Source organism: Sciurus vulgaris (assembly GCF_902686455.1).
Source record: "Sciurus vulgaris genome assembly, chromosome: X".
Classification (NCBI taxonomy): domain Eukaryota; kingdom Metazoa; phylum Chordata; class Mammalia; order Rodentia; family Sciuridae; genus Sciurus; species Sciurus vulgaris.
In genome coordinates, this window is record NC_136471.1 from 4,407,505 (window position 1) to 4,431,133 (window position 23,629).

Sequence of the window (23,629 nt, forward strand, 5' to 3'; positions counted from 1 at the left end):
TGGGTCCAATGTATATTTCCCTAATGACAGAAGTGACTGAATTCCTATTTTTCCTCTCTACAGAACCTTTAAAGTTATTTTGCTCTATATATTTGAGACATATCTGATATTTTTGGTACACACATAGGGAATGTTATATTCAAGCAAATTAACATATCCCTCATCTCATAGTTACTTTTTATAAGAATACCTAAAATCTACTATTCAAGTAAAAATCCACAATACAATATTTTAAATTATAGTCCTCTGGACTTCTCCATCCTATAACTTTTTTGCCCTAATGCAAGGCGATGTAAAGCTCCAGAACATCCCTGAGTTTTCACAGCCAGCCAGGGTTTCCTTCAGTCACTTGAAGTGGTTACACAACACATATACATACACGATTAGAAACTTCTTTGAAGTGACTAGACAGGAATGATCCTGTCAAAGCGAGAAAACATTTTCTGTCCTCAGGTTGAGGTGTCTGTACTAGGTCAGCTGTCACCAGAGTGCTTTTTCCTGAGGGTCCCTACTTCTAAAATAAAGATACTGGGTCTGTCAGTGGACAGGAAATTCAGCTGGCCAGTTACCAGTCAAAAATGGACACAATGGTTGCTAGTAAAAAGTGTGTGAAATAGATCAGAACATAAGATGGGAACCATGCACATTTCAAACACATACACAGTTATATTCCTGAAAATAGAGCATTAGGTTTTAGTTAATATATTTATTACAGCAGGTCTTTAGTCATTTTTGCCATGAAAATGTTTTCATGAAATTTCACAAAATCCTGTAAGCCATTAGTATTAGCTTTCTTCTTTGTATGAAGTGACACTTTGTTAATTTATGAAATATTTACAGCGCTTACAAAAAGCAAGAGAATGTCTAATAAAATTGCTTATACTTACAAAATTCATACATTATACCACTATATTTGAGATGTCTTATTTGGTAGACCAATTAAGCTATGACATAAAATAATTTACAAAGATATATTTAATCTCTCTGTATCATCGAAAACAAACCATATTAGCTATAAATAGTCCTTTACAAATCATTGTAAAACACATTGTTTTATCTCTAGCCTTAGCTTTTACAAATATACTTACTAAATGAATTAGTTCATATATCAAATAGAACTGTGCATTTAAAATTTTACTTAATACAACAAAATAAAACAAAACAAAAAACCTGAAAAAGCAAACTGCCCAGTACTTCAAGTAAAAATTTGTAGAACCAGTTTTTATGCACACTTGCAGGGAGGGAAACCCAACACCATTTAAACCAAAATACATAAACATAATACTTTGAAGAATACGCTCAACAAATGTACATCTGGGGCATTTATCTCAAAGAATGATTCTCTAGCAGTAGCTATCCACATCCAAGATAGTGAACCTACATTTTGGCAGATCAGCTGCATCAACTAGAGCCATGTTTGCTGAAATATTCACCTAAAGCAGCAGAATGCACCTGGCATCCTTAAACAGAGTTATATATAGGGTCTGCCACAACCTGAAAACCATTTCAGAATTTTAGGCAAGCTCACGAAAGAATTCACAAAGTAGAACTGGCAAAGTGAAGGAAAATATATTTAACTGGGCCTCACTAGTTTTTTTTTTTTTTTTTCCAAATATAAAAATATGCTTCTCTTGAAAATTAGGGGAAAACCTTTAATATTTCAAAATTTCAAAATAAGGAAAAACTCATCTACACAGCTATTTCTCCTTAAGTCACCATTTATTATGGCATAAAAGTTGGCAATTATTTAAACACCTTACTTCTGAATAATGCCGAGGAAGCTGAGCTCAATTTGGTTTTGGCAGTAAACCCATCTTTCACATTTGGATTCATTTTAGATAATCCAAAGCAACTATTCTAAGCAGCCTGAGGAAAATCCATTTCACCAACATATTCTCCCCCTCTGATGAAAATAATGTTATCTCAATTAAGCCCACAAATTACATGTTGTATATGTAGTATTTCTATAAAGGTAAACCAAATTTAAATTTTATCTTTCCAAAAACTGCTTTTTAAAGGTGTCAGGATTTTCCAGAACCTCCTCTTGGCTCCTTTCTTCTGATTGCCTTGTGGACACTGTAGTTTCTTGTAATATGTATTCTAGAAGGCACATATTCAAGAGTTTAAGATAATGTTAGTTTAACTTCTACATGGAGGCAAATACTTTAATCTACTTTGTACAGATGCCCCAAATGAAAGTCAACTAATTCCTTTATTTAGAGCTCAAAGGCAGTGCTGGGGTTCCCCCTCAGAAGTGAGTCTGCACATGGGACATCATTTGTGAAGGACTGGAAGGTGATGTTGGGGGATCAGAAAGCTTGGCAGAGTTGGCAAGCTGCAATTCCTCAAGCCGCTTTATGTAATCATCACGCAAGGCCAAGAGCTCCATGTAACGCTGCTCCACCGGATTTGGCTGCTGGAGAGAACCACAGACACTAGTTATGCATTAGGCTGGCTGCAGCACAAGAACACATCTGCCCATATATCTGCCACAGCCACTGCCTTCTGAAGAAACCCTTCTGTCAAGGGTTAACACTACATCATTCACACGTGCCCCAAAGTACCCAGAATCCTAAAACACCTAGCTATTTACCACCAACACCAAAAAATAACTAATGTACACATCTCCTTATAGGTGAATTGCCATTTAAAAAAATCAACTTAGACAAAGTTCTGGTCTCCATGTTGCTTGTCCCAGACCCACTGCCCTCTTTTGCTCTGAGTGAAAACTGTTCTCAGGCTTGCAAGTGGCCTGCCTTCCTGTACAGATTTGTGACACATTTCCTCTAAGTGAGCATCTTGACACAAGATGCAGCAGGCATTACTGTATACTTGTCAAAGGTTACATCACTGGTATTACTGTGTATTTATCAATTAACATTCTGACCCAACATTGTGTTTTTTTGAATTCAAACTTTACTGAGTCCCTTTGAGGGAATAAACCAGTAGATCTATCATATCCCCATGCTAATGATCATCAGTAATTTCCAGGGCTCCTCAGTAGTACACGTGATGCACACAAACAATTGTTTTTCTCAGGAATCTTTATAGGTGTGGGATCCATGAGAAATAGAGTATAGTCTCCTCAACTTCACTGCCCTCAAGGTGGGGATATCACTTCCTTCTTCCTTTGGTCAGTGATACCTGGCAGTTCTACAGCTCAGGTTCCCCATCAGAACTTGGGAGCATAAATTATTTTTTTGCCAACATGGGGGCTAGAGCATGGTATGCCATGGTATTGCCTTGCTCTGCTCCACCATCTTTCCATGTGCTTATTGCCCGTGTTAATCCATGGCTGAGAGCTACAGCTCTGATGCAAGGCTGTTCCCAGCAAAGCTGTGAATCCTGTTGACCTCTTACCAGCTGTGTACCTCAACATCCTGTGTGGCTGTCCACCTATCTATAAAATGGAGACTAAAAATAGCATGGTCTTCCAGCATTGTTGTGAGAGTGAAGTGAGTTAAATACGGTCTGTTTTGCTATATTTTCTCTGGTGAGTCAATAGGGGATTATGCTCATATGAAGGTGGAAGTCATGCTGAAGCATAGTGTGATTCTCCCCAGCATGAGCATTTTTGAAACTTTTCTTCTGAGCTATATATCACACACAATGCACAAATCTTAAAATGTTGAGCACAATGAATTTCTACACAAGTATACACTTAAGCAATCAGAATCCAGGTCAAGATATACAACAGAAGAGCTTCCCACAAAGTTAATGTTTTCAAGCAATTGCAAACAAGCTTTCTAGAAGGCTTGAGCAACATAGGAACACATCAAGAAAAAAAGCCCCCACAATCTCTCAAGTGCCTTTCTTTAGCACATGTACTGGCTTCCAGAACTTCGCTGCATTCGAATGCATTCAACTATGTGCTAAAGCTGTGAGCACCAATGAGAAAGCTTCGAAAGCAATGCGATGACAAAGGCTGAGGAGAGCGGTCTCTAAGAGCGGCACACATGCCCCCGGCCCTGCACTCAGAAGCAAGCATGGGTCTTGGGCTTAAGGGTGTGGTATTAGTTTCCTGTAGATGCCTCAACAAATTAATATGAATGTGAGGGCCTTAAAACAACAGAAATTGATTCTATCATTGCTTTGCAGGACAGAAGCCAAAATTACAGGTGTCAGTACGGCCATGTTCCCTCTGGAGGCTCTTGGGGACAATCCTTCCCTGTTTAATTCAGCTTCTGATGGCTCCAGGCCTCTGGAGATCATCACTCTCACCTCTGCCTCTGTCTTCACATGGCCTAGTCCTCTCTGTGGTTGTGCCCCAAATCTTCCCCTTTGTGTTATGAGAACACCATCACTGGATTTAGCCTTCATGGTAAACCAAGGATGGATCTCATTCTGAGATACTAAACTTAGTTATAACTATAAATACCGTAACACGAATAACGTCACATTCGTATTTTCCTGGTGGATATAGCTATTTTGGGGTGAGGCGTCATTCAGCCCACTACTGGCCGCCAAAGTGTGGATCCACTCAGGTCAGGTCCAAGTGTAACCACACCCGCGTTTCTATTGGGATGGTTACCTCCATTAGTGCTCTGGTTACAAAGGTTCAGAGGTTTGCAGAGGTCTCCTCCTCCTAATCCTATTCTTCCCATAATCGTTGCTATTTTTAGTGAGGTACTTTGAAGTGTGAGGTTTTTCAGAAATGCACACGTGGCCTTAGAGTGAAAATGCTTTGCTGCAGCATGTAACACCCAGTAAGTGCTGTTCATTAAAATCCCTTGCCCACATTTCTGTGTTCAACTGAGGGTCAGATGCTGTTCTAGGTGCTCAGATCAGTGAACTAAGACCGTTTTCGTGGCATTTATCTTCCAGCAGGGGGAGACAGACAAACGAGGAACAAAACAATCCCATGAATTATTAAAGAGACAATGCTTGAAGGCAATCAATACTAGGGGTGAGAGTGTACATAATCAATACTAGGGAAAAGCAGAGCAGAATAAGAGCATGGGGAATGGATGGACCACTGGTTCCACCCTAAATTGGGTGTAGAGAGTGAGTCACACTGAAGAGAACTGGTGATTTTGGGGAAAGGCTCGGGAGAGATGAAGAACATAGCCAAGTAAATATTGGAGTGTCTGGGTAAGAGCAGGGGACAGTGTGGCTGAAGCACAGTGTGAGAGAAAAAGATCTTGTTGAGGAGACTGAGAGATCAGAGAGGTCAGGGGTGGGGAAATGGGGGGGTTACTGTAAAGACTTTGGCCTTGACAGTAGGTGAGGCGAGCAGCTATCTGACCAGTTTTGAATAGAAGAATGGTATAGTCTGATGTCTGCTTTTCAAGGACTGCTTTGGCTGCCACATGAGGGCGGAGTCAAAGGAAGCAAGGGTAGCCTCAGGGAGTGCAGCTAGCTGCTAGGAAGCTACTGCCCCCGTGTGGCCGCACCAGGGTGGTGTTTGGACTCCAAAGGTTTTGAAGGCAGAGCCCAATGGGCTCTCCTGACAGATTGGACCTGGGTGGGGTGTGAGAAAGAAAAGGAGCCACGGATGACCCTGAAGTTTCCGACTAGAACAACTAGGATGGATGGAGCTCCTATAAATTGAAACGGGGAAGATAGGAGGAGATCTTTGCAGGGAGGCTTCAGGAGCTCTGGATTGTAGTTTTTGCAGTCTCAACACCATTTACTGAATAAATACTCCATCCTTTCCCCTGTGCACTATGGTGCCACCATCTTACTACACCAACTCACTATATCTACATGGGTCTGTTTCTGGACTCAATTCTGTTCCATGTTAACTCTTGATATATAGTAGGACAAGTTCTTTCTCAATATTTTGCTCCCAAATTGTCTCAGTTTTATTATTAAAACCTCCTCTTTTCATATTAATATTAGAATTCAGACTTAGAATTTAGTCAGTTTAAATATTAGAATCAGTATGTGACAAGAATTAGATAAGAAAAAGAAATCAGAAGTAACAGTCATTTTAGATGGCATGAATGTATAAACCTGAGACAGTAAGCAGAAAAACTATTAGAAATCAAAAGCTAATTCAGTCAAGTAATGGGTACAAAATATGTAGAAGTCATTAGCCTAGCGATAAACAAAAACCACTTAGAGGACATAACAATTTAAGGACAAGTGACTTTAAGTATTACACCTCAACTTTTGACCTGGAAAATGACTTATGAAGCAAAGTATGCCAACTCAGTGTGGTAAAGAAGAAAGGTCATCAGCTAGTTATGGAAGTAATTTTAGGCTTCAAAAATTTTTCATTTTCCTTTTAAAGTCCATATGCCTTTTAACTTTTCTATCAGAAATTACTTAAATACTATATAGGTCAGCCTATTAATATCTGACTGTTCCTGTTCTCATCCTTCAGTTCCCTCTACAAAATCTGAATGTGTTCAATGGAGCACAGATTAACAGCTACATGAATGCAGTGGTTCCTAAAGTGCTCACTGTATGAGGCTCCACTGGAGCCTAAGTTCCTACTCAGGTTTATAATGTGACAAACATAAACTTTTGCTTTCGGCATGAATAATTTTCTCACTTCAAAAGTATCAAATCTGCTTATGATAGCTCATCAAATGGAAGCACTGGTCTTTCCATAAGCTCTGCTGAGTTGTATATCACAGCAAGGGCTGGTGAATTTTGCTTTTAGAGACATCCTAATCCTGTCTTCATCAAAGATAACAGCTCATTATGGGGAGGCGCTGTATATTCTTTTGTGTCTTTTCAACACTGATGGTATACCATTGTGTTGTAACTATTTCAGGTGTCCAGTAATTGTTGGCATCCCTCTGGGTCACACAATTGCATAAAGATTTAATTTTCAAGTGCTTAAGTACATTCTTAGAAGTTTACATTATATGATTTCAAAAGTCGTAATTTTACTTTGATCTACTTCTGTATGCAGTACTATTCTACACCAGCAGATCTTTAAGAAAATCTAATGTACTTAGTTCACACCTCTATTATTGAATTCATCCTTGTGCATTACAACCATCACCTTAGGTTACTGGCTACCCCCACTAACCTGGGGGCTTCTTGTGGGTGGGGACCACCTCTTCCTAATCTCTGTACTACCCCAGTGATGGACAGGTAGGAATATTCAGTACTGGGTCGATGGAAATATAATATTATATGCCTGAGGACATCAAGATGTATGTAGGACACTTCACATTTAGAAAATTACATAGAGAGGATATTTTATTTTTGAGTAAATGTCAATGGATCATAATATAAAGTTAAAACCTCTACCAGAGCATGAGCATTTCTATCTGGCCCAGTTCCATTTTACTAAATCCTATGAGAATAAAGGGAATGAATACATTACAAGAAGTTCTAATGATGTGCCTTCAAAATTGATCTTTCAGAAGGAGGAAAAAATAGCACCCAGAAAAACACAATTATCATCATTACCTTTATAGTCAGAAATGAATTTCTCTAAATTTCTTGAATTTGAAGAATTTTTCCAAGTACAAATAGATCAAAGAAGACTGCAGATTTTGTACAGAAACTGCCAATGCTTTCTAACTACCAATGATTTTTTTTAAAGTCATGATAAGTACAGAAAAGGCTTTTTTATAGGACAAACAGTGCTCATTGATTAAAAAAATGATTAGGAAAGGAACGTTCTCTGTAACAGCAGTTAGAACCCTAGAAAAATCCCCACCTACTCTTTACTTTCTATTCTAAAGTCCAGAGCTACTGCTTAGTAAAATCCCTCAATATGCTTCTCAAATCCCAAACTAAACAAGTCAATGTTGTCAAGCCCTGGAACCTGTCTCTTTCCAAAAGTATACACATTTCAACCATTGCCAAACTACAAAGGCTCTCATGCAGTGGCAGAGACCTTGAAATGAGGGTGTTTTCTCCCTGAGAAGAGAGAGAACAGGCTGGTGCACACCCATCGTCTGAGTGGAATGAGCAACCTGAGAGATACTGCAGCCATAGGACCCTGCTGCCACCGGCCCCACTTCTAGCTGGATTAAGGTCAGTGCTCATGCCAGGCTGCACTGTGACAACAGGTAGTGGACCATTCTAACCCAAAGAAAAAGTGAAAACCTTTACCAAAAGCCATCACAAACACTGAGTATTTATAATGCTTAGAACAAATCAGTGAAGGTACTACTGAGCCTGTACAAACAGACTGTTTTTTTCTTTGGATTTTGGATGGGGTGGGGGTAGGAGAATGGAAAGCCTAACTAAATGTCTTTAATAAAATACACAGCATTTCCTTCAAATACCTTTGTTTCTATTTTATGATCGACAAATGGCCAGCTGAATTTCCTCTCCACTGACAGACCCAGTGTCTTTATTTTAGAAGTAAGGACCCTCAGGAAAAAGCACTCTGATGACAGCTGACCTAGTACAGACACCTCAACCTGAGGACAGAAAATGTTTTCTCGCTTTGACAGGATCATTCCTGTCTAGTCACTTCAAAGAAGTTTCTAATCGTGTATGTATATGTGTTGTGTAACCACTTCAAGTGACTGAAGGAAACCCTGGCTGGCTGTGAAAACTCAGGGATGTTCTGGAGCTTTACATTGCCTTGCATTAGGGCAGAAAAGTTACACCATTCACATTGGCAGAGGGATTTCATTTCAAATTTCATGGTTTAGTAATTAAAAACAAATTAAGTTGTATTTAAAAACAAGTGATTTTTCAGCTTTTTTTCCTCATAATGCTTAAACAAACATACAAAAAACATTATCTAAGCTCAGAAGTAAACATTCAGTTTCCATGGCTGTCTTTGAACAGTGCTACTTCACTTACTTGTTGCTTGATTCTGGGGTTCCATCTAATGTAGTAATTTACCCAGAGTTCCAAGTGACGCATGCTGGCAACTGGATATAAAACTCGATTTATTTCTTTTGTGTAGAAGGGGTTTTTGAATTTTTCTTTATTGACATTGATTAGTGACCATAAAGAAACTGTTCTTTCTGTAACTTTCTAGAGAGAGAAAGAGAAAGCAGAGAGCCTAAGTAAGCATGCACACAATCACATAAACCATTTTGTAGCCTGTGACAATCCAGTTCAGCATCAACTTGAATCACATATTTACATTATCCCCATAATAGCTCCAAAAGCGTCAAGGGCCAGTGAGTGCTCACAGCCACTTGCAGACATTTGCGTAGATAATGGCCTAGCTTGAGAGCCACTATTTCTGCCAGAAGAGAGGGGTGTAGGATGCTGCACCATTAAATGCAATTCACTGACCTAAGAAGACTATTTCTGGCTAGGTAAAACATTTATGAACAGATGGGTAGTACACTCTTTTTAATTCAAAGAAAAGAAAAATAATCCTAAGATCCCACTGACTTTTAAAATTTTTGTTTGTTAGAAGTACAAAATCTTAACCTGTGTCTACTTGACACCAGACATTTAGACAGGAAGTCATTTTATTTTAATCAACCATCCAGATGCTTAATCCACCTCATATTGACATGCAGATATTTGAAAACATCTGGATAACTGACCACAAAGTCTTCACTTTTTAACCTGGTATCCATTATCTTATAAAAATATTCATATTTTCATTGTTTTTTATTATAGCTTTTTACCCAAATTTGATCATCAACTTGGGAAAAAATGAAGCTGGGAAATTAAAAATTTAAGAATTCAAATTACCAACAATGAAGTTTTAAACAGTTCTTAGTAATGACTTCAAATAAAGAAGGAGCAATAAACTAAACCTGAAAACTAAAAAGAACACCCCAAAACAAGTGACTTAAGATTCCTTGGTATAGGTGTTTCATTAATGGGAATGATAATAACGATAGCATCATTTTGCCTTCCTCTGATAAAACTAAAACTTCATTTGTGTGTTTCTGGTACCAAAATCTATATTGTATTGGTTTATTTGCATTTTGCTTTTTTTAAATATATGCACATAGTTTAAAAAGCCAAACGGTATCGACATAAATACAAGTCTCACACATTTTTCTAGAAGCAATTTTATTTTTTCTCAGCTTTATTAAGGTATAATTGGCAAATATAAATTGTATCTATTTAGGTTATGCAATTTATATTTGATTTTTAATCTTTTTAGCAGTACTGGGGATTGAACTCAGGGGCACTCAACCACTGAGCCACATCCTGGGCCATTTTTTATATTTTATTTAGAGACAGGGTCTCGCTAATTTGCTTAGGCCCTCGCTGTTGCTGAGGCTGGCTTTGAACTTGCAATCCTTCTGCCTCAGCCTCCTGAGCCACTGGGATTAAAGGTGTGTGCCACCACGCCTGGCTGATTTTTAATTTTTTAAATTTATATTTTTGAGACAGGATCTCACTATGTTGCCCAGGCTGGTCCTGAATCCTAGACTCAAGTGATCTTCCTGCCTGAGCCTCCCAAAGTGCTGGGACTACAGGTGTGTGCCACCTTGACCAACCAATATAATGTTTTGATATATACACACTGTGAAATAATCACCACACTCAAGCTAATTAACATATAGGTCACCTAACACAGTTACCATTTTTCTGTGGTGAGAGCAATTGAAATCTACCTTATTAACCAATTTCAAGTCTATAATATGGTATTATTAACTGTAGTTACCAAGCAGCACATTAGGTCTCTAGTAATACTCATCTCTTAACTGAAGTTTTATACCTTTTGACCAGTATCTCCTCTTCACCCCTACCCACCTAGAGCCTCTGGTAATTATCCATCCACTATCTGTTACTATGGGTTTAACTTTTGTTTAGATTCTATACATAAAAAAAGATCCTACAGTAATTTTTTTCTGTGCTGGTTTCTTTCACCTTACGGGATCATCCATGTTATTGCAAATGTAGGATTTCATTCTGTTTTATGGCTGAGTAGTATTCCACTGTGTATATATACCACATTTTCATTATCCATTGATGGATACTGAGGTTGTTTTCATTTCTTGGCTCTTAGGAGTTGTGCTGCCTGAACATGGGAATGCAGATGTCTTTGATATATTGATTTCATTTCCTTTCAATATATACTTAATAATGAGATTGCTGGATTATATAATCATTGTATTATTACTTTTTAAAAAATATGAATCTTTACATTTTTAACTGACACATAAAATTGTACATATTGGTGGGGTTCCATGTGATGTGTTGATATACATGTATAAAGTATCACCACTGAGATCCCCTCTGTCTTGCTCTATTCAGGTTTACTGTTACTGTGAAGTGTATAAACTTCAGTTATTCCAGAGAAATGGTGTAGCATGGAAGGCATTCATGAAGCTATGTGTGTCTAAGAATATTTTTATTCTACCTTCACATTTGGTTGATAGTTTAGCAGCTATAGGAAGCAAGGTTGAAGTCATTTTCATTTAGAATTGTGAATGCAATGCTCTACTGACGTCTTATTTTCAATACTGCTATTAAATAATCCAAAATTTTCCTGATTTCTGTTTGCAAATACAGGTTGAATATTACTTATCCAAAATGCCCAGGGCCAGAATTATTTTAGGTTTAGGATTTTTTCTAGATTTTGGACTATCTACATATACATAATAAGGTACCTTTTAGTGATGGAATTCAAATCTAAACATTAAATTCATTTATGTTTCTTATGTACCTAATAAACAAAGATTAAAGGTGATTTTTTTTTACAATATTTTGCCCATACTTTGACTATGGTCAGTCACATGAAATAGGTGTGAAATTAAACTTGTGTCATGTCAGTGCTCCAAAACTGTTTAGATTTTGGAGCATTTCAGATTTTGGATTAGAGAAGCTCATCTCATAACTCATTCATTTTCCCTGAGGGAAAAACTGTGGGATCTCGTCTTTGTCCCTGGTGTTCAGAAACTTCACTAAGATGTGCTTTAGTATGGGTCTCTTTTCATCCACCCTGTTTGGCACTTGGTGAGCCTTTAAAATAACTTATCTATTTCAATTCTTAGAAATAGTCTTATTTATTTTAGTTAGCTTTCTTCTTTCTGGATTCCCTATTTTCTCTTTTCCCCCTATTTCTCCTATTAGTTGGATATTGGACCTTCAAGACTAGTCTTTTTTTCTTATCTTCTCTCCCTTTTCCCTGTTTTTATTTCCTATTTTCTTTTTTTTCATAGTTGAATAACATTTTTATTATATCATTATTTCAAAATTCCATAAAAGGTTATAAAAATCAAAATGACAAATTATAAACAAATAAACCTTAAAAGCATAAAAAATACATATCCATGATAATGGGAATGAAAACATTCCCTATTTTCTAGGAGATATTTTTCTTTCTTTTTTTTTTCAGTTCCTTAGCCCATTTATTGATTGGGTTATTTTTTTGTGTGTGTGTTGTCTAAGAGATATTTTTCAACTTCATTTTCTACCTCTTCTGAGTTGTCCATTTTTGTTGATAGCATAAGGGTTTTTTGTCGGGGGGGGGGGGGAGGCTAACTAGGGATTGAACCCAGGGCTGCTTAACCACTGAGCCATATCTCTAGTCCTTTTTATTCTGTATTTCGAGACAGGATTTCACTAAGTTGCTCAGGGCCTTGCTAAGTTGCTGAGGCTGGCCTTGAATTTGCAATCCTCCTGCCTCAGCCTCTCAAGTTGTTGGGATTAAAGGCATGCCTCACCGTATCTGGCTATTATCATGTTTTTAATTTCAAAGTTCTTTTCTGATCTCTAAATGTTTTTTCCAGGTAATATCTCCTTATTTTCTCCTTCTCAGTTGTCTGCTATGATTCCACATTAGAGGAGTAAATAATCCTTTGGGAACTCTGAAATCATAAGGCTTGTCAATTGTGAGCTTTATTGTAGGGATCCTCTAGTTGTTGGTATTTTTAGGTCCTCCTTCCGAGACTCAGAGATAATTTTTTTATGCTGAGATAAAATTCACATACCACAAAATAAAGCATTTTAAAACTGTGGAATTCAGTTCATTCACAATGTCATACAGCTATCACTTCTACTGAGTTCTAAAACATTTTCCCCATCACCGCAGATGGAAAGCCCATGCCCATGAAACAGGCACTCCTCATTCTCCCCTGCCTCCAGCCTCTGGCAACTAATGTGCTTTCTGTCCCTATGGGTTTACCTATTCTGGAAATTCCAGGTTATTTTATGTACTCTTTTGCATCTGGCTTCGTTTTCCTTAGGACAATGATTTCAAAGTTCACCCTAATTGTAATATGAATATTTCCTTCCTTTCTATGCTGAATAATATTTTATCGGGTGCATAGACCACATTTTGTTTTCTTCATTCATCTTGAAAGACATTTGGGTTGTTACATTCTTTTCTCTATTGTAAATATACACATGTGTATTTTTTGTTTCAACTCTTATTTTCAGTTCCTTAGAGTATATCCTACGAGTGAAATTACTGGGTCATAGGATAATTCTATATTTTGCTTTTTGACGAACCATCAGTTTCCCATAACAGCTGCAGCATTTTCCATCCCAATTAGCAATTTAGGGGAGATGCATTGTCTCACATCCTCACCAACAGAGATGGTGCTTTTGTGCTCCCATCTGAATGATGAAGACCTGGTTCTAGAACACAGGGAGTGAGTGAGGGAAGAGGTGGGGCTGTCATAATGCAGCACTTCTTTATGCACCCTCTCTTGGCAGGAAACCTCTGCCAGAGTCCTTAGTTCCAGAGAGGGATGCAGGGAATCTGGATAGCTTATTCTAAACAGATCTTCAAGGTATCTTCCTTCCTTTGCCACCTGGTAGAGTTCATCCTGGAGTTGTCCAAGGTTCCTGCAATTCAAAGTGGCTTGGATCTTGGTTTCTCCACTGCTGGTTTGAGATCTTGGTTTTCTCAAGATAAATTATTAATCACTTATCTATGGGCTTTCCAGCTTTTAAAAGTTTATTGTTGTGTCTCCTTTCTCCTTTTCCCTATTCTTACAAGTTTATGACCTTTCCAATTCATTTTACCAACATTTTCATGGATTTTTGGGAGGGAAAACCTGCATGCCTTTACAGTCATTCCTACTCCTGTGGGCAAAGTCAGTGTCTCACAAGCTATCATATTCTTCTTCTTTTTTTTTTTTTTAAGTTGTTGATGGTCTTTTATATTATTTATTTATATGTGGTGCTGAGAATCAAACCCAGTGCCTCGCACATGCAAAGCAAGAGCTCTACCACTGAGCTACAACCCCAGCCCCTATCATATTCTTCTTAATGCATGGCAGACTAGGTACGTTTTGGCAAGCCTTTACAAAAAGATAAGCATTTTTACTCACCTGTCTTTCTCGAGCAGATTCACAGTTGAATAGGAAAGTACCGAATCGGCAACTGTATAGATGATCCAAAATTGTAATCAAAAACTGTTCATTGAATTCAAAAGCTGTAGGGAACTAGACAAAAACAAATAAGCAAGCAAGGCATGAATGCATGAGACTAATATTTTATAGAACTGAAAAGATGCATGTAGGAGGGACTAAATGCTACTATACTGTTGGGTTCTGGGAAGGAGAGCAGGGGCTGCATTTTATACAGGAATGAGAAGTTTCAATATGTGTCAAGTAAAGGCAGAAGACAAAAAGGTGTCAGGAGGTTCATTTTCTGGATTTTCCTGGGCAGAAAGGATACCTGAATCCTTTAAGGGATTAGGAGTTAGCAGACATGCCTACATCTAAATGCCTGTGTAGAATGCATAAAAAAGACAACTTGGTATTGTTAGTTATATTGATCCACTAGCAGAAATAATGCAGATAAAATTTAAACTTGAAAACTTTATTATGGGGGATTTCAGACATATGGATAATAGTTGCAATAAAAAAGTGAACCCCTGCATATGCATCAGTTGGATTCAACAATAATTCACACGTGGCTAATCTTGTTTCATCTCTATCTCTGTCTTGCATATTTTGGGGGTAAATCCCAGGTATTGTGTAACAACATATTTAATTTAAACATTAAGTTGACTGTATTTTAGTCTCATATACTCCTTACCTGTTTTGACATTTGCCATACACAATCAATAAACTGAAGAAAAATAGGAGATCGGTCAGCATCAGCGTGGTTTTTATCACCATGACCTATTCTCTGAAATGAATTGGTGAAGATGACTTGTTTAATTCACAGGTATAAAACTGAGAAAGCATATGAGCCACAAATTCTGACTATACAACTCAGCAATCTGCCTTCTAAATGCCAAGTTTATCAGATAGTTAACAGTATATATTTCCATGGAAATATAAATAATAGAAGGTTCCATTATAATGGAAATTAGGTATATAAACTATAAAGTACCACTAAAAACTGGTGAAACATCATAATACTATGTTATTACTAAAATTATTCTATATAATTGCAGTTTTGTAGGAGTTGTAGATAGCTACAAATAGAAGAGAGGACTGGATTACCCTGAGCACTGTGGTACAAGATATGTAATGTAGTTATTTCTGTCATAAAAGAACCAAGTCCAAAGTTTAAAGGCTTGAAATCATGTCCAAAAACTGTGATCATTAGAATTAAAACTTTTTGCTCTTACAGACAAAACCAGCAACTTCACAATGCATTCATTTGCTAAATCACAATGCTTTCTACTTGAAGATGTTATTCATACTACTGATAAAATGTGGCTGAAGGCTAAAAGGTGACAAAACAGGGTTCTGAAAGTGGGAACTCTGGGTTCCCTTCCTGAGAATCAGAAAGGAGCTGGTTAAAAACACTTATTCAAAGACATCATGAAGAAAGACCTGAGAATACGAATTTTAAGAGATTCTCTTGATGATTTAAAATGTATATCAGAGAATAATAATAAAAAGCCTCAACTAAAATGTGGCATTTCTATAAAACATTTGGCCTTATTAGCTATAATATTAGTTTACACTGTCATCATATCTTCCCTCTTCTGTGAAATTTCAATTTAAACATTTCTATGTAGACTCTATTACTTTCAAGTGAAACTATAGAGTGCAGATGGATAAACATGTCTCCTAAAACAACTTTTATCAATCTAAGGCATCACACATTTTCAAACCTGTAAAGTGTTTTTTATTTACTTTTCTCAGATTTTCATTTTTGTACTGAATACATGGCTAGCAATTAGTGTTTCAATACCAAATGATGGTGTTTGATTTTGTAAAAATAATTAGTTTTATTGGCTAGGCATGGTAGTTCACACCTATAATCCCAGCAGCTCAGAAAGCTGAGGCAGGAGGAGTGCAAATTCAAAGCCAGTCTAAGAAACTCAGCAAGGGCGTAAACAACTTAGCGAGACCCTATCTCAAAATGAAAAATAAAAAGGGCTGGGGATGTGGATCAGTGGTTAAATGCCCTGGGTTCAATCCCCAGTACCCCTCCCCCAAATTAGTTTTACTGTTAACTTACAGATGCAAATTTATGTCCAAAACTGATCCATTCTTTTTGCACCAGTATTTCAAAGCCTTCGATGCTCCTGTAGTAGCTGTCCAACATCAGCATGGCCAGGGATGTCAGCTGAGCAGTCCTGTCCCATCCGTCACTGCAGTGCACAAGCACTGAACTCTTCCCTGAAGAAACTTTGTCTGCAACTTGAATGGCTCCTGTCAGAACAAGCTGTCAGAGAAAAATATGTGAGTGAGTAGGCAGCACTAAGATACTGCTTAAATTTAAAAGTATTATGTTTTAACTATACACAAAGTTCTGCTTTAAAATATCCGTCAGTGTCTAGAACAGAGTGAAGAAAATGGAATCCTGGGAACTGTGGGGTCTGTTTATCTTCCTCTGTCTACAGAGACTGCATTCGGGTGTGTCTAGATGTTACAAAACAAAGCCATACTGCATTTTGACAGTATTTCCACGAATGTGACTGAATAGTTTACCAAGGCTGCCATTACAGAGTACCAAAAACTGGGTGGCTTAGACAATAGAAATTGGTTGTCTCACAGTTCTGGAGGGTGGAAGCCTGAGATCAAGGTGTTAGTAGGGCCATGTTACCCTCTGCAGGAGCTTGTTGCATGCCCCTCTCCTAGCATCTGGGAGTTCCTGGGCTTGTGGCAGCATAACCCAAATCTTCACCTGGCATTATCCATGTGTGCATGCCTCTGTGTCCAAATCATCCCTTTTTATAAGGACAGCAGTCATGTTGAAGTAGGGACTTACTCCTTAAGCCTCATCTTTTAAATCATCACAAGGCTTTACCTCCAAAAAAGGTTGTCCTTTGAGGTATTGGGGGTCGGGACTTCAACATATTGCAGGGGTACCACTCAACCTACAATAGTGATGGTATTAAATGTAAAGTCTATTCTAGACCTTAAAGGTCTGACACAATGGAAATAAGCTCTTGGCCTTTGAACTGACAAAATATGGCCTCTTATTTGGCTTAAAAACAGAATACTTATTCTAAAGATAAATATTTAATTGAAATTTAAGATATGTGTCTTAAAGATAAAAATTTGAGACTTAAAAGCACCACTAAATTTTATGAATTATTGCTATGATGTCACTTTTGATGATGCAGGTATTTAGAGAGAATATGACAAGAGTTGGCAAATTCATACAATTGTGCTATTGTCACCACAATCCAACTGTAGTAGTCCATCACCCCAAAAGTTTCCTTGTACCATCTGAGGTCAATCTGTGCTCCTGCCCTCAGACCCAGACACCCACTGATTTGCTTCTTGACTCTACAGTTCTGCTTTAACAGAAATTTCATGTACATGGAATCATATGCTATGCAGCCACTGTTGTCAAGGTTCATCCATGTTGTAGCATGGATTGGTGCTTTTTTCCTTTTTATGGCATATAATATTCTATGGTATGGAGAGACCACATGTTACTTATCCATTCATCAGTTGAGATACATTTGGTTATTTCTCATATTTATTTACTACAAATAATGATGTTGTGAACTTCTCCAAACATGTTTTTGAAAGGACACAGCATTTTCATTTTTCTTGGGTAAAATAGCTAAGAGTGTGATGATTGGAATCTATGGTAAATGCATGTGTCATTTTCAAAGAAATTGACAAACTATTCAAAAAATTGTTATACTATCTCACATTCCCACCATTGTAGAAAGGTTCCATCTTTTTATGTGCTTATCAGTCATCTGCATATATTTTGTCAATTTGAGTTGTTTATTTGTTTGGTATTTTGTAGTACTGGGACTGCAATACCGGGTACCAGGGACTCTTGGCAAACACTCTACCACTGAAGTACATACCTAGACCTTTTTAAATTTTATTTTCAGACAGGGTCTAAGTTATCCTTGCTGGTTTTGCACTTGTGATCTTCCTGCCTCAACTTCCTGAATAGCTGGGATTAGAGGTGTGCACCACCATGGCTGGCTTAAGTTGAGTTTTTAAAATTTTATTCCACAGAGCTCCCAAAATTCTAACAGTCATGCTTAGATATGTATCACTGTCATTTTTAACTAATTCAAGGAAATTGAAATACTCATTTTTAAAACTAATTCAAGGAAAAGTTGGACCATGTGAAAGATCTGACATGCAGAGAATTTTAAAAGAAATGTAAACTTATTATTTTACATAAACAGGGTTATGAGAGATAAGTGGACAAAGTGGTGCTGAGAAGGAAAGGTTAGGGGCTCTAAGTATGATAAGCCATCAATTACTTGTACAAAACTCATTGCTTCTGAAATGACTAGTGCAGTTCATTTCCTGAAGCATATTAAGTGTTGTTCATGCAATCCTGTTTACAAATTTTAATTTGAGGTACTTCTGAACAAAGGGCTGTTGAGAAGCATTTTTACAGAGTGCAACTCTCACCCTATATACTTCTCTCACAATAAAAAAGGGACTCGATCTCCGTTATTTTTTTAAATGAGATATTTTCCAATGATGTATGAATTCCCAGAATTAATTATGACAGGAATAATCAAATTTCAATTTTTAAAACTCTACCACTGAAAATGTAAATAACCCAATAGACTTGTGGCTGGTGGGAAGAAATGACAGGCATCAAGCAGTACGTGTGGCTCTGGGGTCACAGGACTGTCTCTGAAACTTTGTTCCACCACTTTGGAAACTCAGTCCTTAGTCCAATCATCCAGCTGAGGTGTGTTTCCCACACAAGAAGAGGAAGGGTACCTGCACTTAGTTATCTTGGACTAAAAGGTAATCCCTCCCAAAGTGTTGATGTTGCACATTCATTCAATGACTACTAGTGGCCAGATAGCTGCCATCCAAGTAGCCCAGTTAATGTGTCACTTTAAACTAGGAAGGAGCACTACAAGCAAAGAGCACTGAAAAGGAAAAGGGGAAATACAAGCTCCAGACACCACAGACTCCTCCTTCCACCTTCTGGGGGTTCTGTCAGTGGAATGGAATAAAGATTTGGGAGGTGTGTCAAGGGTGGTGGTCTTCTCACTGAAAAAGGCTTGTCCTGAGGACCTGCACTGAGTGGTGGGACCGTTTCCCCAGAGTGCAGGTCAGTGATGGCCTAAGCATGCCTGTCACATTCCCAGCATGGCTGGAGCATAGAGTGGAAGCCTGGATGATGTCCAGGTCTTAACCCCTGGAACCTGAGAATACTACCTTACGTGGAAACAAGGACTTTGTAAATATGATCAAGGTCATGATTTTGAGATGGAGAGATTATTCTAGACTATCCAGTTAGTGAGGCCTAAATTACACAAATTCTAATAAGAGGGAGATGAGGGAGGTTTCACACACACAAAAGAAGAAAAGGCAACATCACCACAGAGGTGGAGGTTGGAGGGATGCAGCGGGAAACCAAGGAATGTCAGTGGCCACAAGAAGCTCCAAGAGGCAAGGAACACATTCTCCCTGAAAGCTTACAGAGGGAGCACAGCACCCAGTGTCCCACCTCATCACACTGCAAGGCCTAGCTAGCCCAAGGCGACCCGTGTGTCTGCTCCACTCTCTAAACTGCTATGATTACACTGATGCCACAGAAGCTGCACTGGATGTTGTTACGCATGTCCAGCTGGGCTCCATAGAATCCTCAGATCTCCTCTGGTTTTGTTAATGGATAGTGATGGTTTACATTTTTTTTAATCCTCCTTACTGCAGATAAAACTACAGGAATCTTTTACAATATTTTCCACATTTCTGAAGTCCTAACTTCCCATCTTCCTCTTCTGCAGATGGCCTTCCCACCTAATTTCCTCAGGCTCCTGAGCTGTTGAATGGTACCTACTGTGAAAAATACCCTCTTCCTTCCCTCTAGCTTAGAGTACAGCTTACCCACTTTTCCAGTAACTCCCGTACTTGGACTTTGCCTTTTAAATAAAGTCTTTCTGCCTTCTTTACTGAAGTAATATATAAAATCATGAAAAATGGAGCAAACAAAAGGACACAAAAGAAAAGAAAAATGATCATAATCTTATTAGTCAGAAAAATAAATTTTACATGTTGCTTGACACCTTTTTAAACTTCTCTATATACAAACGTATGTCCCCCCTTTTGGCATCAGGGATTGAACCCAGTAGCGCTTTACCACTCAGTCACATCCCAAGTCCTTTTTATTTATTTTTTTTATTTTGAGGCAGGGTCTTCCTACATTACTTAGGGCCTCGCTAAATTGCTGAGGCTAGCCTCCAACTTTGGATCCTTCTGCCTCAGCCTCCCAATCTGCTGGGATTACAGGTATGTACCACCAGGGTCAGTCCTATCTTTGCTTTATTTGGGGTTTTGAAGCATTTTCCACTTTTATATACTAAGCATTTCCTCATGTATTATATACTATATTACATAATCTTTAATGGTCATACAGTATTTAATTACATAGATATAACTTTACCTGCATATTTAATTTGTTTCCAATGTTTTTCCCACTCCTATAAATATCCTGTCATAATCATTGTTTCAGACCTGTGTGATCATTTCCTTTAAAAATGCCTAAAGTGAATCTTTTCTTTTGTCTGCAAAACAGACTGAAGCATCCCAAGACTTGAAATGCCCTTCCCATAGTCACATGATCCTCAACCCCCAACTATTTAGCTTTTTGAAAGCATAGTCTACTAGTCAACTGTTGCCTACACTTCATTGCTAGATACCCATGAAGGTGTACTTTCAAAGTCATCAAGGATCTCCCCAAACTTTGAAGTATCACTGACCATTTCTTCTTAGGTCTGTTCTTGACATTCCAATACCTTCTTTTGATTTCCTAGTATCTCTCTTGTGCCTCCTACACTGAGCTCTACTTCTCACTTCTGTCCTGGATAAAGATATAATCAAGGCACACTGTTGCAAGGATTCTGATCTTCTCATTCATCCTCTCCCTCAACATCCATACTAGAGGCCTTGGCTTGAGTACATTTCCCCACAGCTAATTCCCAAACCCACATGTCAGTCTTAACCCTTGAGTTCCACTTCACTTGAAAACCTGCCTACTACTAGACATCACCAGGGGATAATCTGCCACTACCCCAAATGCACAGATGCTGACCAAGGTCCTGATCAGGACTACCCTTCACCCGCAAATGGTGGCATCATTCTCTCAGCTAGGCTCACACTCTAGGCATCATCCTCCATTTCTTTAGGTCCTGCATTCAGTTAATCATCAAGTATCACAAGTCCTTCCTTAGTGTTATGATTTAGATAATAGGTATCCCACAAAAGCTCATGTGTGAGACAATGCAAGAAAGTTGAGAGGTGAAATGCTTGGGTTATGAGAGTTGTAACTTAATCAGCAACTTCATCCCCTGATAGTGATTAACTTGGTGTTAACTGTAGGTAGGTAGGGTGTGTATCAAGGAGGTGGGTCTTTGGGGGCATGCCTTTGGGGTATTTATATTGTTCTAGTGGAGCAGAGTTCTCTTTCTCTGCCTCCTGATACCATGTCCTGACCTGTTTTCCTTTGCCACATTCTTCTGCCATGGCGTCCTGCTTCACCTTAGGTCCCAAGGAGTGGAGTCTGCTATGGACTGAAACCCCTGGAAATGTGAGCCCCAAAATAGATCTTTCCTCCTCCAGTTGTTCTTGCCAGGTCTTCTGATCACAGAGGGGGAAAAACTGACTAAAACTCTTGGCAACACCTTGTGTCTTTGTGCCCTTTTGTAGTCCCCTCATCCCTGCACTGGCCATTATTACCCCTCATCTTTGCACTCTTGAGATGGTTCTGTTTTCTCTGTCTCATATTCTCCCCTCTCCTGTCTATTCTATAAGCAGCTGCCAGAACATTTTCCTAAAGTACACTGCTATTCCCAAACCTCATGGGCCTCTGCAGAGTCTACATTGAGAGTCAAGGCTCCTGACCAGGTCTCTAGATCACCTGCATCCACAGAAACCCCCACTCTTGCTAACTCAGTCTCAGCCATTTCTATTTCTGGGCTTTTGTCTTAGCTGTTCACTTTTTCTAGGATGCATTCCCTTATTCCTCTGCTTTCTTCAAGGACCAGATCAAGTCCCACTGAATTCCAAAGGGCCTGTTCCTTCCATTGACTTTGATGTGAAGGCCCATTTGGTATGGAGCGTATGGTACACTAGAATAGTTGAATATTATGCTCCTCAACCACATATGAACCTTCTTAGAAGCACAAAATTCATCTTCTACTTGTTCCCATTAACAGGGTCTAAAGCAATAAGCACATGATCCCTGCCCCCACCTTTTTTGTTTTTGGACTGGGGATCGAACTCGGGCACTCAACCACTGAGCTACATCTCCAGCCCCTTTTCATTTTTTAAATTGAGAAAGGGTCACACCAAGTTGCTGAGGGTCTCACTAAGTTGCTGAGGCTGTCCTTGAACTTGTAATCCTCCCGCTCAGCCTCTAGAGTCCTTGGGATTATACATGTGCACCACCACATTTGACCATATGATCCTTTTTCTAAAATAAACATTTTAATTTTAGAATAGTTTTAGGGTCTGGTGATGTAGCTCAGTGCTAGGGACCCTGCCAAGAATGCCAAGGGCCCTAGGTTTGATTCCTAGTACCTAAAAAAAATAACAATAAATAAGTAAATAGTTTTAGATGTACAGAAAACTTATAAAGGTACTATAGAAAGATGTACTATTGAGCTGACTATATATTCAGCTCAATTTCCCATCTTATTGACATCTTACAGTACACTTGTTACAACTAAAGTATATCATATAATATCATGTTTGTCACAACTGAACCAATATTGATATACTGTTAACTTATTATTAATAAGCTTATTAACTTATTATTTTAAAAGTCCACATTTTATTCAGATTTTCTTAGTTTTGAACCTAATGTGCTTTTTTTTGTTCCAGAATCTTATCCAGGATACACCTTACATTTTAGTTGTCACAATTAATTATTTTGCAATTCATGTTTTAGAATAAATTCTAAAAATTGAAAATTAAAGAGGTAAAAAACAATTGATATTTAAGTAGGGAAATTTAATTTCACTAGAGAACAATTTATCTTAATAATTCACCTATTTGAAGTAGGTTTTTAACTTCTTTGTTTACAGAATTAAAATGGTTTCTAAAAATGTTAGCTCCTTTAAAGAGCTTCAAATACTTTTAAGAGTAGAGGATTTTTAGGGCTGCCAGAGTAGCTTAGTGGTAGAGCACTTGCATACCATGTGTGAGGCCCTGGGTTTAATCCCTAGCACTGAAAAAAAAAAGTAAAGGATTTTTGATGCTCTATCATGATGAAGAATTGGACACAATAGAAATATAAAACAAATTCTTTAAAATTAGTCAATTTGAGATTATTTTTTTCAAAAAATTACCTCTTTGGAAGTCCATGGGGGACATACCCAATAATGGTTAGATAATAAACTGGTTATTCCTAAATAAACCTGCATGAAAGACTGAACTATTTACTACTGACAAAATTGAAAGACACATCTCTC

The 23,629-nt window shown here is 38.1% G+C and overlaps 1 protein-coding gene across 5 annotated transcripts in view; it reads right to left on the reverse strand.

The window, feature by feature from the left end:
- Window positions 1-686: 686 nt before the first annotated feature.
- The window catches only part of MTM1 (myotubularin 1), a 104,745-nt gene continuing 81,802 nt past the window's right edge, over window positions 687-23,629 (reverse strand). For 4 of the 5 annotated variants that reach the window (XM_079124308.1, XM_079124310.1, XM_079124311.1 and 1 more), the window contains 5 exons: window positions 16,225-16,431; window positions 14,842-14,934; window positions 14,130-14,243; window positions 8,728-8,904; window positions 687-2,416 (listed from right to left, as the gene is read on the reverse strand). In XM_079124308.1, the coding sequence (XP_078980434.1) occupies window positions 2,249-2,416; window positions 8,728-8,904; window positions 14,130-14,243; window positions 14,842-14,934; window positions 16,225-16,431 (759 nt within the window). In that variant the 3' untranslated portion in view covers window positions 687-2,248. The remainder of the gene's footprint in view (window positions 2,417-8,727; window positions 8,905-14,129; window positions 14,244-14,841; window positions 14,935-16,224; window positions 16,432-23,629) is intronic. The other variant, XM_079124309.1, reaches the window with a different exon arrangement.